Genomic DNA, 20,337 nt, shown 5'->3' with positions numbered 1-20,337 from the left:
AAGGTAACCTTGCCCAATTTCCTCATTTTATCTGTGAAGAAAGTAAGGCCAAATGCATTAAGTGACTTGTCTACATAGCCATGGCTGGCAGAGCTCAAACTAAAAGCCTGTAAAATAATGTTTCCCAACTTAGAACTCAATGCTTCTCATAAACAGGTAGACTCCAGAAATTGGTATTGTAAATCGGAATTTAGATCTAGAACCAGACTTCCTGAGTTCAAATCCTGGCTGTGCTACTTATCAACTGTGTGTCCTTGAGTCATTCTACCCCTCACTATCCTCATTCCCTTAGCTTTCTGATGAGCTTGAAATAATACCTTCCTCAGGGTTTCTGTGCAGACTGATGAGTGGATATATGTAAGGCACTTATGTGAGTGCCTGGTTATTGAAAAACAGATTCCATATAAGAATTTTCAATGCTAAAGATACTCTAAGAGATGGACAGATTACTCAGATGACAGAAGAGAGGACCCAGGTGAATATAATATACTCTTAACTAGAATAAGAAAGAAATTTTCCCAAACAACTGAAAGAATTCTTTTCTTTATATATCATTAACACTATAGAAATGAATTGAGTATTTTATGTACAGCAAAGAAGATACTAGTTCCCTCAGGTAAATATATATATAGATATGTATGTCAGTATATGTGTGTGTGTGTATAGAAGATATGTATGTCAGTATATGTGTATATATATGTGTATGTGTATATATATATATATATATACACATGTATGTCAGTATATATATATATCAGTAAGAAAAGCCTTCCTTACTTTTTGAGAGTAAAGAGTAGAGGGTAAGGGGTCAAGTGGGATATGAAAGAAAAAGGAAGAAAACAGTTGCATTGATAAAGCATGAGGATTTTTCTAGCAGTTGAGTGTGAATGAATAATAATCAAGAATTAGGAATTCAGTTGACCTCCATGTGGCATGAATATAAAAACCCTCTTAGGAGTTTCTTGGAAGTCATCGATTCTAGTGTTCCTATTTGGAATTTAGTTTCTGGGTTGCCCCACTATTTTTCTTTTCCTAACTGAAAAAAAAAATGGATGAAAGTCTCCAAGGATCAGAGGACAGCTAGAAAGTTCTCTGTGGCCTGGGAAATGCTGCATTAAGCTAAACCATTAATTATTCTAAGTGTGGGATAAAGAAAGCAAAACTGAAGAGCAAAAGAGTTCTTCTAATTTGGATATGGTAATAGCAATAATTCCAAGGAACCACAAATAGGCCCGAAAAGGAACCCAGAAGGCCCATTCTTCTTATTGTCCCCTCCTGTGTATGAGAAATAATACTATAACAATAATGACAATGATAATAGTAATGGAAGCTGCTAGGTGGTATTTTGCTCCTACTCTCTGTGCAGGCAACAGGCTACCAGGTAAGAATACAGTTAAGAATTCTAGAGGCAGAACACTTAGAATTGAATCCCTATATGTATATATGCATAATAACCATACCTATGTCTTAGGTAGGTATGAGGATTAAATGAGCTAGTGGATATGAAGTTTGTACAACAGTACCTAGTACATAACAAGCATCCCATAAGTCCTGGAAGCTATTTTTGTCATTATTGCCCCATCTTACAGAGAAAGAAGTTGACGTTCAAAATTGGTAACTTGCAAAAGGTTATAAACCACAGGTGGAAGTATATCCCAATGTCAGTCTGCTAGAATCCAAAGTCAAGATCAGTCTGGTTGTTTGGCACCACGCTCATGCACCTCCTCCTTGATAAACATAACTCAAGGATTTAGGGCAATTTGTCGGTGCTATTTGGATCCAAGCGTGTTTAAAAATAGTGTTCCAGGGATGAAAGTGCTAGCAATAAATGAGCATCATGGATAATCAAAAACAAATGAGGGATTTAATGAGCCAATAGAAACCCTATATGAGGATTTCAGTTTATTCAGACTCTAGCCTGATAATAATCCCCTAACTCACCCTGAGATAACAAAACATCAAAGAGTGAAACATACATTCTACTTGAAGAGATCTTCAAACCTAACTTGCAAAATAATTTTAGGTCATTTTTGTGTGGTCTCATATGAAAACATTTGTGAAAGACCTGACTCTTACTCCTCAAGTAAACAGACTTTAGAGCTAGAGACTGGACAGGCTGCTATTCTCCATGTCCCACATGTCCACATGTGTGTTTCCCTGCACTGATGGAATTAATCACATCCTGCATCCATAGCTAGGTGCTTCTTCTCCTGATTCCCCATACAGCAAACTCTGGAGACAGAGATGGGGAGATCTCTCCAGGGGAAAAAGGCTCTATCTTTTGTTTTCCTCTGCCAAGCCAGGTTTGAATTGAATTTATGGTCTGGTTAAACATGGTGGAGGGCCTGCTTAAAGAACTGTCTGTGTCACCTCATGCCATAGGCCTGTTGGAATTCTCACCAAAGCCTGTCACTCCTTCAGATGAATGGGAAGGGAGCAGGCTGGGCAGCTGGTCCTCACAATGAAGCACATGCCATTCAGCAGTGACCTAGGAACTGTGAGTTTGAACTGTAGTGAACTTAAGTCACCTTTGTCACTGGGGCTTTGGCTGGCCACTGTGACTCTATTTTCCAGGCTCTGTTACTCACCCCCGTAATTCTATCAAGGAAAATAGGAGTGAGAACAAGAGTTTGCCAAGGACTTCCTAGGCTTTCTACTCCTTTCCAGCCCCAACCGTGGAGGCCAATAAATATGAGTTCCCAAAATGCATCGTACTTTCCCACACCTCATTCTGCACAGAATACCTTCTCTTTACTTCTGCCTTTGCCTGACCACCTCTTACTCTTCAAGCCTCAGCACAGATATCACCACCTCCAAGAAGCCTTCCATGACTCTGTGACTTCCCTCTTGACTCTCAGTCTATATTTTTGTGCTTCCCTAACACCTCATGTTTATCTGTTTCATTCCTATGAGCCCCACTGAAATCCAGTCTGTGTCTCATTTGCTGCTCTGTTCCTTCACATAGAACCTGGCCACAAAAAGTATTTAACAAACACTAGTTGAATGAATAAATAAATTAATTGCACATTTTACCATGTCTTGTAGTTGTCTTGGAAAGCTCTTAAGATCAAGAACTCTTTTTAGGGCTGTGTCCCCATGATTGAGCATGATATTTAGTACACGGTACATTGTCAACAAATGAATACATGGGTGTGGGCACACATACATATACAAATGGCCAAATAAGGGGGCGCCTGGGTGGCTTAGTCGGTTAAGCGTCTGACTTCGGCTCAGGCCATGACCTCATGGTTCGTGGGTTCGAGCCCCGCATCAGGCAGGCTCTGTGCTGACAGCTCAGAGCCTGGAGCCTGTCTTCAGATTCTGCATCTCCCTCTCTCCCTGACCCTCCCCTGCTCATGCTGTCTGTCTCTCTCTTAAAAATAAATAAAACATTTTAAAAATGGCCAAATATGTGGGTGGAAGAAAAAATTAAGTCTATGAAACCGACCAAACAAGTATGATTAAAGGGAAGAGGAGACAGAATCTCACTGGAGATAACAGAATCGGGTCTGTGGATCCTGACATAAAGGACTGACCTTCCCAGGCATTTATGTCACTTGCAGAGAAACCCCATGAATATAAATGTCCACAAAGGTTTCTATTTACAATATAAATAAATAGATTGAAACTCCTCAGAAGAATTGACCCATTCATTTGCTGGACTACTGTAACAACACACCACAAGCTGGGTATCTTAGAAGAACAGAAATTTATTCTCTCACAGTGCTAGAGGCTAGAAGACTAAAATCAAGGTGTTGGCAGGGCCAGTCTCTCTTTCTCTCTCCCTCTCTCTGAATCCTGTAGGGGAAGGATCCTTCCTTGCCTCTTTCTAACTTTGAGGTGCTTTGTCAGCAGCCTTTGATGTTCATTGGCTGGTAGATGTATTCCTTCTGTCTTCACATGGTCATTTTCCCTGTCTGTCTCTGTGATCAGATTTCCCCGTTTTATAAGGACACCAGTCATATTGGATTAGGACTCACCCTAATGACCTCATTTTAATTTGATTACCTCTAGAAATACTCGATTTCTTTTTCTTTTTTTTTAATAGTTTATTGTCAAGTTGGTTTCCATATAACACCCAGTGCTCATCCCCATGAGTGCCCTCCTCCATGCCCATCACCCCCGTTCCCCTCTCCCCCACCCCCATCAGCCCTCAGTTTGTTCTCAGCATTCAAGAGTCTCTCATGGTTTGCCTCCCGCCCTCCCTCTCCCCAACTATTTTTCCCCTTCTTCTCCTTCATGGTCCTCCATTAAGTTCCTCCTAATCCACCTATACGTGCAAACATATGGTATCTGTCCTTTCTGCCTGACTTATTTCGCTTAGCATAACACCCTCAAGTTCCATCCATGTTGCTACACATGGCCAGATTTCCACTGTATAGATAAACCACATCTTCTTGAATCCATTCATCAGTTGATGGGCACTTAGGTTCTTTCCATGTTTTGGCTATTGTGGAGAGTGCTGCTGTGAACATTGGGGTACATGTGCCCCTATGCATCAGCACTCCTATATCCCTTGGGTAAATTCCTAGCAGTGCTATTGCTGGGTCATAGGGGAATTCTATTGTTAATTCTTTGAGGAACCTCCACACTGTTCTGCAGAGGGGCTGCACCAGTTTACATTCCCACCAGCAGTGTTGGAGGGTGCCCGTTTCTCCACATCCTTGCCAGCATCTATAGTCTCCTGATTTGTTCATTTAACCACTCTGACTGGCGTGAGGTGGTATCTCAGTGTGGTTTTGATTTGTATTTCCCTGATGTTGAGGGACGCTGAGCATCGTTTCATGTATCTGTTGGCCATCTCGACATCTTCTCTTTGGAGACATCTTCTCTTTGGAGAAGTGTCTGTTCATATCTTTTGCCCATTTCTTCACTGGATTATTTGTTTGGTGAGTTCCTTATAGATTTTGGATACTAGCCCTTTATCTAATATTTCATTTGCAACTATCTTTTCCCATTCCGTCGGTTGCCTGTTAGTTTTATGGATTGTTTCCTTTGTCTTACAGAAGGTTTTGATCTTGATGAGGTCCCAATAGTTCATTTTTGCTCTTGATTCCCTTGTCTTTGGGATGTGTCAAGAAATTGCTGCGGTGGAGGTCAAGGAGGTTGTTTCCTGCCTTCTTCTCTAGGGTTTTGATGGTTTCCTGTCTCACATTCAGGCCCCTTATCCATTTTGAGTTTATTTTTGTGTATGGTGTGAGAAAATGATCTAATTTCATTCTTCTGCATGTTGCTGTCCAGTTCTCCCAGCACCATCTGTTAAAGAGGCTGTCTTTTTTCCATTGGATACTCTTTCCTGCTTTGTCAAAGATTAGTTGGCCGTACATTTGTCGGTCCAATTCTGAGTTCTCTATTCTATTGCATTGGTCTATGTGTCTGTTTTTGCGCCAATACCATACTGTCTTGATGATTACAGCTTTGTAGTAGAGGCTAAAGCCTGGGATTATGACACCTCCCATTTTGGTTTTCTTCTTCAATATTACTTTGGCTATTCAGGGGCTTTTGTGGTTCCATACAAATTTTAGGATTATAAATACTTGATTTTTTAATAAGGTCACATTCTGAGGTACTGGGAGTTAGGACTTCAACATACGTTTTGGGGAGGACATTATCGACCCAAAATAAAGAGAAAAATCTTAGGCTTGGGGAGTTTTAATGAGGAATGCCATCTGCAAATCAACAAACAGACAGAGATCTTCATGGCCTGATTTGATGGGTGCCCCATCACTTCACCCCAAATACTTGATCCCAAATCTTAAATGCCTTATATTCTACTTACGGTAGTGACTAGAGGAAAACATAAATTACATCAAATAAGATGTTCCACCTTCTTAGTGCTCCTAAAAACACTTACAACACTAGCATTGTAAATTCCAAACAAGGGGCCAAATGACAGTACCTTAGGTAGGGTTGCAAAGAGGATCCAATTGTTATGGGTTGGGATGGTGACAGAAAGCTTCCCTAAAGAAGAAGGGCTTGAATCAGACCTTGAGGTAGGAACATGGAAGTCCAAGCAGAAGTTGGAAGCAAATTCACAGATGTGAAAAGGGAAAATGGCTTATCAGGAAGCCCAACACGTGGTTAAGCTTGGCAGCAGCTCACTGTGTTTGAGGCAGGTAATCTGGAAAAGAAAGTGTTAGTTCATCTGGTGGAAGACCTTCAGTGTGAGGATGCTGACCAATTAAGATAAAAATGAGAAAAAAATAATAAAAGCCAACAGATGGTTAGAGCAAGAAAAAGGAAACCAACAAAATGACATTTGTGTGTATGATCTAAGTAAATCCTTCTCCAATTGACCACAAGGAGAAAACCCTGCAACTATTTTTAGTAGAATATTTCCACCTGGAATTCTAAACAAGCCAAGTAAAATCTCAAACTCCCCAGGGCAGTAGTGATTTTGCGGATCACCTACCCTCCAACCCATTTCTTGGAAAGCTCATATGTGAATTATAACAAACAGCAGATATTCTATCTCATTGTAATGTGCTGTCACTTAGATGACAGGGTAATCATAAGATGGGAAGCAGAACTTTAGGTGTTTTATTTAAATCAAGCTGCCTGTTGGTAAACAGGCACATGGGCATTTCTTGGGCAGCGGAATATCATAGAGAAGTGTTGGGAAGAAAGACACTCTGTATAATTGAGCCTGGTTTTGGTCCATTTGCAGTTTGGTATGCTCCATGAAGGAGGGAGGTTTAAAGCAAATGGCATGCCAGTAATGAGATCATAAGTCCATATGTTGCTGCAAGTGCCATTTTTTAAGCACTGTTCATTAATTGAAAACAAAAAGCAAAGTAGCCTTGACAAGAGTTATTTGCAATGTTGATCATCTTTATTTATTTGTTTCTTTCAAAGAAATGATTTGGAAGGTAAGGGAAACACTCCTGGCTAAAACAGTCATTTTGACCACACTGTTTTCCAGTGGAAATGAGTGCTTTGCCATCTCAGGTGTTTGGTAATCCTGACTATAAATATTTTTATGGAGCCAAAACCTCATGCCAAAACCAACTGACTTCCAAGAGAAGCACAGTTGTACCTCCTGTTTGCTGATCTGTGCAAGCTCCCCTTTCACAGAGAGCCCTGATTCTCATCGTGCTATTTATCACATATGCTTTGAGTTCATTTTTAGCCTTCAAACATGTTTTTACTCTCTATTGTCTAACACCTCCTCTGATCTTTTCACTTATCTTTTCCTGGGCCACTTTAAGGGCTTTTCTAAAATATAGAGGTCGTATGTGAAGGTAGCAAATGCATCTGCTATGGTGTGTAACTGTTTTTCCAATCCTATCTAGCTTGTCCTTCACGATTCCCTACTCTGCCCTCAGGGACTTAGCAGGGCAGGAGTAAGCGGAGTTCCCTTCCCAGCTTTGGGGAAATCACGTGTTTCTTTGAGCCTCAGCTTGCGTATCTATGAAATGGAGATGGGAATACCAGCCTTCAGTACTTCTGAGGTTAGTAGGATCTGGCAAGATAACAGAGATGAATGGACTTTGTGAATTGCAGTCAGCCATGTAAACAATAAATGGTCATGAGCTCCATGCTGTGTGTCTTCTGAAACTTTGCAGTACTCATGGGTCAGCCAAATCGTTTAGCGGTTAGCCCGTTGCTATAACCTAACATGGCTATGTCTCGGGCATTTGTCGGTTCTCTCCACCTTTGCTGAAAGCACACTGAAGGTCATGAGTATGTTTCCCACTTCTGTATCTGTCCTAGTGCTGAGAGATGAATGCTTGAATGAGAAGTTAATGCGGGCAGGTCACAGACATCTTTTCCCTCAGTCTCTATAATGTATGGCTACTTTATCTGACTCCTGATTAACTCCAGGAAGACTTATCACTCTGCTCATTTAATCTCTATCCTTACAATAATCATCCTTGCATTTAACATTTACTGAGCACCCAGTTCATGTAAGCTAATATTTATAGAGCCCTTAATTGATGCCACTGTGCTAAGCTCTTTTCATAGATATTCTAATTTAAACCTCATAACAACCCTTTGAAGTGGATATCACTATTATTGTCATTTTAAATGTGAGTGCATTGTTAAGTGACTTTCCCAAGACTGGCAATTAGAGACTGGCAGAGTACAGTTCCTTCATGGATAATCCACTTCCAGAGCCCAAGATCTTCTTTGTTATGCCATACTGGCACCCTGAGCATCTACGACATGCTGGGCACTGCAGTAAGTGCTAGAGGTACTAAGGTGAACAGCTCACGGCCATTGCTGCCTTTGCGGAATGCAGAGTCTAGTGAGAGAGACGGACACGTAGAAACATACCTACAGCATAATGAAGAGGAGTCTGAGGGAAGAAAAAAATGCCATTAGGAGGAAAGAGACAATAGCATGCTGCAGAGGGAAAGGTCCAGCTCTGTCTCATGGAAAGGTTATCAGAAAGGTATTCAGAGGCAGGTGATGTTTAGAATCCAGCCTGAGAGTCAGAAGAGTTTGCCAGCCAGAGAAGATGGGTACTCAGCAAGGCTCAGGTTTAACCTGAGATTAAATCAGAAACTCCTTTGTGAAACACACTATAATCCAGCCAAGCAATTGAACCCTGGCTTGTAGGTAACAGGGAGCCAATGGATGTTTTCTATAACTTTTATTTTGAAATCATTTTATTTTTTTAAAAAGTTACAAAAATAGTACACAGAGCTCTCTTATATCCATTTCCTCAATTCCATAGTTATTAACATTTGGGGGGTATTTGAGAATAATTTCAGGGGACATACCGTTGCATTTTAATCCTTCAGGGTTACTACCTATGGACAAGGATGCTCTCATAAGTAACCACAGTATAACTATCAAAACCAAGAAGTGACACTAATTCAGCATCACCATCTCATTTGCAGACTCCATTCAGATTTTGCCAGCTGTTCCAACAATGTCCCTTTTAGGTGCAAGATCCACTCCAGGGTTACTTGTTACAGTGGGTTGCCATTTCTTTTGAGACTTCTTAAATCTGGGACATCCTTTTCTTTTCTTTCATGTTCTAGACAGTTTTGAAGACAATAGGGCATTTTACTGTGGAAAATGTCACTCTCTTTGAGTTTGCTTGATGTTTCTTTGTGATTCATGAATTTTTGACAGAAGTATGCTGTATCCTTTTTAGTGCATTGTATCAGGATACAACTAATGATGTTGTGTCCCATTCATTGCTGAAGATGTTAACTCATTACTTGGTTAAGATGATGTCAGCCACATCCAGATGGCCAACAGACACATGAAACGATGCTCAGCATCCCTCCTCATCAGGGAAATACAAATCAAAACCACCCTGAGATACCACCTCACGCCAGTCAGAGTGGCTAAAATGAGCAAATCAGAGAACTCTAGATGCTGGCGAGGATGTGGAGAAACGGGCACCCTCCTCCACTGTTGGTGGGAATGTAAACTGGTACAGCCCCTCTGGAAAACAGTGTGGAGGTTCCTCAGGAAACTAACAATAGAACTCCCTTATGACCCAGCAATAGCACTGCTAGGAATTTACCCAAGGGATACAGAAATGCTGAGGCATAGGAGCACATGTACCCCAATGTTCATAGCAGCACTCTCCACAATAGCTAAAACATGGAAAGAGCCTAAGTGTCCATCAACAGATGAATGGATCAAGAAGATGTGGTTTATCTATACCATGGAATACTACATGGCAATGAGAAACAGTGAAATCTGGCCATGTGTAGCAACATGGATGGACCTTGAGGGTGTTATGCTGAGCGAAATAAGTCAGGCAGAGAAGGACAAATATCATATGTTTGCACGTATAGGAGGATTAGGAGGAACTTGACGGAGGACCAAGGGGGAGAAGAAGGGGGGAAATGGTGGGGGAAAGGGAGAGAGGCAAACCATGAGAGACTCTTGAATGCTGACAAAAACTGAGGACTGATGGATGTGGGGGGGAGGGGGGGATAGGCATGGAGGAGGGCACTTGTGGGGATGAGCACTGAGTGTTATGTGGAAACTAATTTGACAATAAACTATTTAAAAAAAAAAAAAGATGATGTCAGCCAGGTTTTCCACTGTAAAATTGATAAGTACGCTGCATTTATTGTTAGAAGCAAATAAGTATTTTTATAGGCAGATAATCTGAAACTAAGTAAATTCCTCATCAACCTTTTACCTACCAGCATTAGTATTCATTCATTGATGGCTCTTGCCTGTATCAGTTATTATTATGGTTGACAACTGATGACTTTCTAAATTCTATCTTCTTGATTATTAATCTTATTTTATTATTAATAATAAATATTTTTAATAGGAATTCTGCAAGATAGAGCTTCTCATTTATTTACTTACAAATTTCTATTTTACTCAAAAGATTAAAACCCATTACTATCACCCCAGACATGGCCAGGGGGAGCCCCTTCAAACTGGCTGCTGTATCCTTTTGACATTTACTTCATCATCCTTTGAGCACTTCCAGTTTTCTGGCACAACAAGATGTTCCAGGCTCATTTTTGACTTTCACAGCCCCTGCCCCAGAGCCATTTCTACAGGAACTGATTTCCTCAGTAGACAATGCGATTTAGAATCCAAAATCTGGGCACTTGATATACTTGATTTTTACTGAAATGTCATTGCTTCTAGGCCTCTCAGCAGAGAGATCTAGGAAATATTGTATGCATATATGAATATTTACATACATTCAATTACATCTGTTAAAAACCATGAGTTCACACTGTTTTTAATAGCAATCCGATTCCATAAGGTTTATTCTAGTCTTCCCACTTTCCATATCTGTAACTCCTTTTTTTGACAGTAAGAAATCTGGATCCCATTCGCCTTCGTGTATTTATGTATTTATTCAATCTTTTCTGTATGTCTGATCTCCAGATATCCTGGCCCAGTACTGAGCCCTGTCACATGCTAGTGAACCCCTCCTCACCAACTCTCAGGCTAAAACTGAGTCCCTACAAAGAAGAGAAGAAGTTGGGAGGGCAGGGAAGGAGCCAGTGAAAACGTTCAAGTCCATCCACATAGAGCCCTCTTACCCCTACCTGGTGCACTGGACCAAAACTGAGTCCTAGATAGGCTGGTCTCCACCCCACTGAAAACTCAGCTCAGACTCCAATGGACGTTTTTTAAGCAGAGGAGGTAAAGTGACCAGATTCACATTTTAGAAGCACTGGGCTATGGCTAAATTGGAAACTGGGAGATATAGGGATAAATTGGGAGCCATCAGTAATAGTTCAAAAACCTTAAGGGAACACAGGGTCCTAGACAGTGTTCCGTTGGAAAAAGAGGTTTCTTTGCCTTCCCTTAGGCTTTCTAGAGCTGGCCACGTTCCAGGCATCTGATTTATTATTGCTTGATTGCTTTCTACCTCCTGACCTCAGAGACATTCTAAAGGAAACAGATATCTCTGGAAGACTTTTAAAATATCATAGGATAGAAATGTTACATAGAAATGTCAAGTTGGAGGATTACACACAAGTTTAAAGAATGCTTCTAACAAATAATTGAAATGTACAATGGTGTTTTGCCTCTCAATAATTGCATCTTTAAGTTTTGAATAAAGAAATAAGCCCTACTTTGCCACAAAAATCAGGGTAAGAGAAGGCTCTTAGGGTGCAGATTGAGGTGGAGAGAGTCTACCTTTAGAAATTACATGCATTCATACCAGCAACCAACAATGCACTTCTGGAGGCAACCTTCTCCAAAGGAGTAGAGGAGAAAAAATGTTGGCAACTCACATAATGAGCTCTTGTCCAAAAGAAGGCAAAAATCCCTCCTTTTATATAGCTAATACAAACACAGGCTGCTACAAAATGCCAACCACCGTGGGTCCTTGACTGCCCACATTATCTCTGATGGCCACGTTTACAAAAAACAAACATATCCTTGGGGGGACCACACTCAGCCTTTGCCCATTTGCTGCCAAGTACCACGGCTGGTCTACTGAAATAATAACTCCAAGTATATTCATAACCTCAGGTGGCATCAGTGTGTTGTTTTCTATTTTCTAAGAATAGATATGTCATTTTGTCACTTGTCATTTCTGAAGTTGTAAGCACCAGGAATCCTGGAATTTGTATCTCGGATCCACTTTGAATTGCTGTATTCATCATCCTCACCCTAAGAGGCAGAACAATATACTATTTAGGCATGCAGGACCCAGACTACCTGGGTTTGAATCCTGATTTTCCTGTTTACAAGCTGTGTGACTTTGGATAAGTTACTTGACCTTTCAAAGCCTCTGTTATGTCACCCTGTAAAATGGGGTAACTTACAGAGCCTTATTCAAAAGTGAGTGATAAGTGACTTTGTATATGTATCACACATCTTGGGTAAGCTTTGCCATGATTCCTGCCAGGACCTCTGTGAAAGTGGATGGGATGTTGCAGTGCTGAAGCTTATAAATCCGTAGTGCTGGCCTCTGTGATAGGAACAGCCCCATTCTCAGTGCCCATGTGTCCAAGTCATGATGAAATTGGATGTGGTGCATGTGGTATTGACATCTATGTGAGACATGGCATCAGGCAATCGAAACCATGACTGATTAATCATTTAAGTTCTCTAGACCTCAGCTCCTTGGTGCTAAAATGCACAAAATAATAGTACCTACCTCACAGTGCTTTGGAGAAGATTATAGGAGGAAGTGCATTGAAAACAACTAGAGCAGTCCCTGACTCATTGTAAGCTCTGTGTAAATGTAAGAATTACTATTGTTATTGGCTATAATGTGTGAGGTCAGCCAGATTGCTGTCATATCATGGCTTATGGCTGTGGCTAAGGGTCTCTGCCTAGGCCAAAACAAGAGGCTGGCCAGATCCAGGCAGAGTGACAGGATCAGAATGCAGTAGGCTGGGTGTTGGGCAGAACTCCAGCACATGAGGGAAACTAAGTGGGAATTGGAAAACCAAGGCTAAGCTTTAAAATCCAGTTATAAACACAGGCCAACACAAGTACATCTGATGTTGGGCAAAGGGCAAGAAGACTAATCCCAGCCCTGAGGGGTGGAAGGTAGCTCTCTGTCTCCTGGCTACTCGTGGTCAGGAGTCAGTTACTCAAGAGCTGGACAGGGTCCAGCCTGGAGCTACAGAGCATCAGCTGTGATCTATCAGCTCCCAAGCCTTCCCTTCAAGCAGGTTTTGACAAAAAGTGCAGGAATATGGAGAAGAAGGCCAGAGAGAGTAAAAAGCAATGTGGAAAGAGAATGCTAGAGGAACCAGAGTTCTCCATAGCATTTTGGCCAAGGGCCTAACCATGAAGCTAAACACCTGAAGCCTAGAAACTGAAAGAAACAATGGTGATCATGTTTATCCTTATAGAGTCAGGATCCCTTAGCCAAAACCATCAGGGCAGATGTGTTTTGGAATTCAGATTTTTTTTTTTGGACTTTAGAAATATGTTAGGGTTACTATAACATAAATTATGTATTATTACCCCTAGCAAATTCAGGGGATGGGGGGGTCACAGAATGCCATAATCCAACAGGCTAACACTGCTGCAGTGAAATATAAAAATATTTACACTAAGTGGGATGCAACCTATAAAGGCATCATGTCAATTCAGATTCAATGTGTCCACAAATAGTTTGCACCACACTGAAGAAAAGTTTGTAGTGTTCACGGCTTTGGGGACTTTGAAATGGCTGCTGATAGCTATTCAGTGGACAGAGCTGAAATGGTTGACCAGCCAAGTGACTAAACCAAACTTCATACACAGTTCACTGGGGCTCTACTCAGTTTGTGTCACTTCCTACTTACTGAACATCTATGTTCCAGGCACCACACTATTTATAGTGATTATAGTGACATATTGGTGTCCCAGGACCACCATAACATGGCACCACAGATAGGGTGACATAAAACAATAGAAATGTATTCTCTCACAGTTCTTGAGGCAGAAAATGAAGGTGTTGACTCAGCCACGCTCCTTCCGAAAACTGCGAGGTGAATCCTTCCCTGCCTCTTCTAGCTTCTGGTGTCTGCTGGCAATCTTTGACAACCCTTGGCTTACAGAAGCATCACTGCAACTTCTGTCTCTGTCATTACATGACATTCCCCTGAGTGTCTCTCTCCTTTCTGATGAGAATACCATCATCATTCATACTGGAGTAAGAGCCCACCCTACTCTAGTATGATTTTATCTTAAGTGATTATATCTGTAATCCCCCTACTTCCAAATAAGGTCACATTCTGAGTTAGGACTGGTCACATACTGGAGGTTAGGACTCCAAAATACAATTGAACCTAAAATAAATGCTAAACCAAAATTGGCGTTGTCCCATGCTCCCATCAAGATAACAGTGGAGCAGGGTAGTCAGGTTATAGGTGCAGTGAGCACAGCAAAGAAAACATTCAACAGATTAACAGGGAGAAGAAAAAATTGCAAACCATATATCTGATAAAGAACTAATCTCCATAATATAGGAGGAACTCCTACAACTCAATAGCAAAAAACAAAACAGAACAAAACAAGCTAATAACCCAATTTAAAATAGGCTGCTAAAGACTTGAAAGTTATTTCTCCAAAAAAAGACATATCAATGGTCAACAGTGTATGAAAAATGCTCAACATCCCTAATGATCAGAAAATGCAAATCAAAACCACAATGAGATATCACCTCATACCTGTCTGGATGGCTATCATTGATAAAACAAAGGACCACAGTGTTGACAGGGATGGGGGAAAATTGGAACCCTTGTGTGCTGTTGAGTGGGAGTGCAAAATTGGATAGCCACTATGGATAACAGTATAGTGGTTCCTGAAAAAAATTAAAAATAGAATTACCACATAATCCAGCAATCCCGTTTCTGGGTATTTATCTGAAAGAACTGAAGTCAGGATTTCAACAAGATATTAGCACCCCCATGTTTGCTGTAGCACTATTCGCAATAGCCAACGTGTGGAAACAATCTCAATGTCCTTCAGCAGATGAATGAGTAAAGAACATGTGGTTTATACATACAACAAAATACTATTCAGCCTTTAAAAAGAAGGAAAGTTTTCAATGTGTGACAATATGGATGAACCTCAAGAACATAATGCTAAGTGAAATAAGCCAGTTACACAAGAACAACACTGCATGATTCCACTTGCATGTGATAGCTAAAACAGTCACATTCATAGAATCAAAGAATGGATGGTGGTTCCCAGAGGCTGGATGAGAGAAGAAAGGAGGAATTATTCATCAATAGGCATAAAGTTTCAGTTAAGCAAGATGAGTAAGTTCTAGAGATCTACTGTACAACATTGTATCTATAGTCAGCAATACGTATTGTACACTTAAAATTTTGTTGAGAGGGTATTGTGTTCTTACCACAATAAATCCTTGTTAAGTGTTGATAATTTCCAAAGGGGGAGGTAAGTGTGAGACTATACAGTAGGCGAATTTTACCTACGTGAAGGCTCCATGGCTGAGGAAGTAACATTATCAGTGAAGGCATAGAGAGGAGTAAAAGTCAACCAGGCAAAGTGAGGGAGAAAGCACTAATGCCCTCACCCTCTGTGTAGGAGGAGTATCTCTGTTTTCCCTTCCCTCCCTCCCCCACTTTTGGTGTAAGTTGATTCAAACACTTTCAACCCAGAATCAGCAAAGTACTTAATACACAGATAGCTTCTGCTGACCTCCTCCCTTGAACATAATATATGGGCAAGCAGATAAGTCTGTTTTGTGAATTTGATGAACAGTGTTGAAGTGGCCTCATGGCTGCCAAAATGCTTCTGCTTCAAGGCCCCAGTGACTGAATTTCTGCCAGAGGTGGAGGCAGGAGTGGGAGCACTAGAAGTGCAGAGCCCATTCTATGACAGGTCTTAGCCTTGGACAGCATTCACAGTGTAGGCAGCTCCTTTGTGAAACACACACATTGTGGTCATCAGCATTGAACATGGTTGTTGGATTTTGTTTTATAGTCACAACATTTATCATTTTACTGAAAAGTGGGGGGGAACACCCTTTTTTGATGTTTATTTATTTTTGAGGGGGGGAATCCAAAGCATGCTCTGCTCTGACAGCAGAGAACTCAATGCAGGACCTGAACCCACAAACTGTGAGATCATGACCTTAGCTGAAGTCAGATGCTTCACCAAAGGAGCCACCCAGATGCCCTGGAAAATATCCTTTTTTGAAGCATAACAAACAGAGAAAAGTGTACTAATCCTACGTGTGTGTCTGTGATTTTTCACAAAGTGGATCCAGATATAGCACCCAGATCAAGGTAACATCCCAGAATCCCTCCCCCCAAATCCCCTTTTCTAGTTGTTGCCCACCAAGGGTAATATCCTAGAATCCCTCCCCAAAGGTCCCCTCTTTTGGTTATCGCCCACCAATGGTAACCACCATCCTGACTTTAACATCATAGATTCATTTTGTGTTTTGGACTTTATATAAATGAGAGCCCAATATGAGCTTTTGCTTTTGTACCTTTCTTTACTCAATTTTATGTTTGTGAGATTCATCCATGTTGCTTGTTGTTAAAGTTTATTCTCACTGTTCTGTGTTTTTGTATAAATATGTCATCATTTTTATCCACTCAGCTATCGATAGACATTTGAATTGTTTCCCATTAGACCTAATGCCTCTGTGAATGTTCTCATATATGTCTTTTGATGAACATATGCATGTTTGGAGGGGAGAGCTATGCTTGTATTAGTTGTCTATTGTTGCATAACAAATTTCTCTAAATCCTAGTGGCTCACAACAAAAATAAATGTTTATAATCTCTCACCATTTAATGAGTGAGGAATTTGGGAGCAGCTTGGAAAGGCAGTTCAAGGTCTCTCATGAGGTTGCAATCATCTGGAGGCTAGATTCAGTCCAGCAGGTCTGCAGACAAGGTAGCTCACTCATGTGCCTGGAAGTTCCTTTGCATGTGAACTTTCCTGAAGACTGTCTGACTGTCCTCATGACATGACAACTGACTTCCCCCAAAGTGAGCAAAGAGAGAGAGAGAGCCATATGTAAACTCTATTCTTTTTATGATTTAGCCTTGAAGGTCGTATAGCATCACTTCTGCTTAATCTTATTCATTACAAGTGAGCCAGTAAGTTCAGCCCAGACTCAAGGCTTCATCTTTAGAAGGAAGAGGCAGCAAAGAATGTGTGGATATATTTTAAAACACAACATTTTAAAGCTAGGAATTAAGCCAAACTAGAAATCTAAAAATAAGTTTATAGAAATTCACACGAGGACCTAAAAGAAATACATATTCAACCCAGCTTCTCTTCCATTCATTTAAAATCTTGCAAATGTTTATAGGAGAGTTTTCAAAGTATTCCCTGGAAACAGCATGGTACAATAGAATGGACAAAGACTTTGGAGCCAGACACACCCGAGTTTGAATCCTAGATTCACTACTTACTAATTGTGGGTTTGGGGCAAGTCAACCTCTTAGATTTTCAGAATTCCTCAATTATAAAATGGAATAAATCAGTAGAGCCCGTTTCATGTTGTTCTGGAGGTAATTAAATGAGATAATGGGTGTAAAGTGCCCACTATGCTGGTAGGTCCCTTCCATTTGTTCATTTATCAGGAAAGTACTAACCATGTACATTAACTATCTAGAAGGGGCTAAAATGAACACTGTGAGTGATACAAAACTGACACACAGTGCTTGCCTTCAAGAGGTATATACTCCAGGGGCGCCTGGGTGGCTCGGTCAGTTGAGTGTCTGACTTTGGCTAAGGTCATGATCTTGCAGTTGATGAGTGCAAGCCCCACATCAGGCTCTGTGCTGACAGCGTAGAGCCTGGAGCCTTCTTCGGATTCTCTCTCTCTCTCTCTCTCTCTCTCTCTCTCTCTGCCCACCCCCTGCTCATGCTCTGTCTCTCTCTGTCTCAAAAGTAAATAAACATCAAAAAAAATTTTTAAGAAGAGGTGTATACTCCAACAGGGCCCTTAACATTAAGGCAGAATAACTGTAATATAGTTAGGAAAATGACCAGTGTCTGGTGTGGGTATGGACACAATCCTTTAAACATGGATCAAATTTGGATACATAGAAATAAATGGAAGACATCTTAAAGGATGGACTATGAAAGGACAAAAAGTATTTCAAATTCAGAGTAACAGCTTGCATAAAGACAGAATTATAGAACCAGGGGCATGAGCTAAAAATAATGAAGTTGTTTGCTACATGCATGACATAAAAACAGGATAGATAAAAGAAGGTAGTGGAAGTAGGAGCTGGTGATGTAGTTATATATTAGAGTAGCAGAAAGAGATTAGGAGAGTGTGCACTCAGTTTTGCAGTCTGATGAAAAACATTAAGGCTAAAGATTTTTAAGCTGATTTTCAAGGCTAGCTACAAAAGCTGGGGGGGGGGGGGTGCTAGCTACTGAAGGATCTATGTGCCATGCTTTTCTTGGCTAACTCCTGTTTGTAGAATTTTCATGCCTCACATTGTAAATAGAACTTTCCAAAACTGATCATGAAAGAACACTTCCTACTCCAAGCCCAGGCAACTTAGCGTTTTCCTTATCATTCCCATTTTGGAGGCTGGATCAATAGGGAAATGGAATGGGATTGTTTTTATAGGCCCTCAGCTCACTGTAAATGTACTTCTCAAGACTTCGCCATTTGGAATGGCCAATTATGCGCTCAACTCCTCTATGTGTATTTGACTTCTACTTCCAGATAATGAGCCATTCTCTCCACTTATTTCCCCTCAAGAAGACTGATTTATTTAGCAAGCTTCATTTTTGTTACATTCTCCAGTCCTAAGTAGTGATGATATGTATACATAAGACAGAGACATTTCTATGCTGTGATGGAAGGTTGAAGGAAGCTGGAGCCAACGACCTTTTACTTTGAAGCCAAAGAAAAACAAGCACAAATTTTTCAGTCTTGCTAAGAATGGGAACTAGACAGATTAGCAGAAAGCCTTCTTCTAGACCTACTATTCAAGATGTAGTGCCCAAAGCCTTTCTCTGTTCAGACCTATGTCATATCTATCATACTCCCCCTTATTTTGATGAAGTTTGTATATTTTATCAAAATAGACATAGTTATAACCATTCTTGGTGATTTTATGGGCAAAAATGGATGTTCCATTTTATCACCCACTTTGTTTATTTTAAAAGCATCCTAGAGTATGTAGGAGAGGATGGGTTCTAGGCTTGGGATACAATTCTTAGCCAATCTTGTGCTGGAACTTCTCACATTCTCAGGTATGTATTTTTACTCTGTTAGCAACACTTGACATCATGATATTCTCTACACAGGTACTAAGGGTGTCCTGGTCCCCTCTGGTTTCTTCCCAGGTGGGAAATTGGCAAGTGGAGTCCATGCAGTCTCACCTGTGGGGTTGGCCTGCAGACCAGAGATGTCTTCTGCTCCCACCTACTTTCCAGAGAGATGAATGAGACTGTAATCCTGGCCGATGAGCTGTGTCGTCAGCCCAAGCCCAGCACGGTGCAAGCTTGTAACCGCTTCAACTGCCCCCCAGCCTGGTACCCTGCACAATGGCAGCCAGTGAGTTCTGGGGTTACTCAATTTTGGAGTTGGTGTGTACAGCTCTGATTCAGGACAGGGAACACTCTCTTCAAGGAGCTTTGTCCCATTAAGGGAATGTTCAAGGTCTGTTCCTCCTTCCCTTCTTAGTACTCCGTCAACTTTATTCAGATCAAGATATTTTCATCATAGTACTGTGCTCTTTCTATGGTTTCACACCAGTGTCATCCAACAGCATTTCAAGACCCATCTGTTAAACTGAGTATATTCACAACAAAGTTTTCACCACGCTAAGAAGAAAAATATTTTTTTATTTATTTTTTTATGTTTTATTTATTTCTGAGAGAGAGAGAGAGAGAGAGAGAGAATAAACAGGGGAGGGTCAGACAGAGAGGGAGATACAGAATCTGAAACAGGCTACAGGCTCTGAGCTAGCCATCAGCACAGAGCCCAACGCAGGGCTCGAACCCATGAACCATGAGATTATGACGTGAGCCGAAGTCAGACGCTTAACTGACTGAGCCACCCAGGCACCCCATGAAAGAATTTTTAAACAAGGACAATGTGGTAGGTTTTCCATAAAGCTAAATTTGTTCTGACTTTGTACCCTTTCTAGTTTTTTACTGTTTGAAATTCTAGGAGGTAAGTGTCCTAGGCAATGAATTTTCATGAGTTTATTTCTTTTAAATATTATTACTTACCAGGGCACCTGGTGGGTCAGTTGGTTAAGTGTTTCGCTCTTGATTTCAGTTCAGGTCATGATCTCATGGTTCGTGAATTTCAGCCTTGGATTGGGCTCTGCACTGAGAGTGCGGAGCCTGCTTGGAATTCTGTCTCCCTCTCTCTCTGCCCCTCCCCCACTCATGCTTTCTGTCTCTCAAAATATATAAACTTTAAAAAAAAGTAATTACTTTCCAAAATAAAAGATTAGAAATCAAGTCAATTCC

General features: G+C 40.9%; 1 protein-coding gene across 1 annotated transcript in view; it reads left to right on the top strand.

The window, feature by feature from the left end:
- The window catches only part of ADAMTSL1 (ADAMTS like 1), a gene marked incomplete at its 5' end in the record, with an annotated part of 328,947 nt that overhangs the window by 161,100 nt on the left and 147,510 nt on the right, over nucleotides 1–20,337 (top strand). The window contains one exon of the mRNA XM_039244420.1: nucleotides 19,201–19,411. Within this exon, the coding sequence (XP_039100351.1) occupies nucleotides 19,201–19,411 (211 nt within the window). The remainder of the gene's footprint in view (nucleotides 1–19,200; nucleotides 19,412–20,337) is intronic.

The sequence above is a fragment of the Hyaena hyaena genome, unplaced genomic scaffold, assembly GCF_003009895.1.
Source record: "Hyaena hyaena isolate Hyena2069 unplaced genomic scaffold, ASM300989v1 scaffold_240, whole genome shotgun sequence".
Lineage (NCBI taxonomy): Eukaryota > Metazoa > Chordata > Mammalia > Carnivora > Hyaenidae > Hyaena > Hyaena hyaena.
The sequence above is the reverse complement of the archived record's forward strand: the minus strand, read 5'-3'. Positions and strand labels throughout refer to the sequence as shown.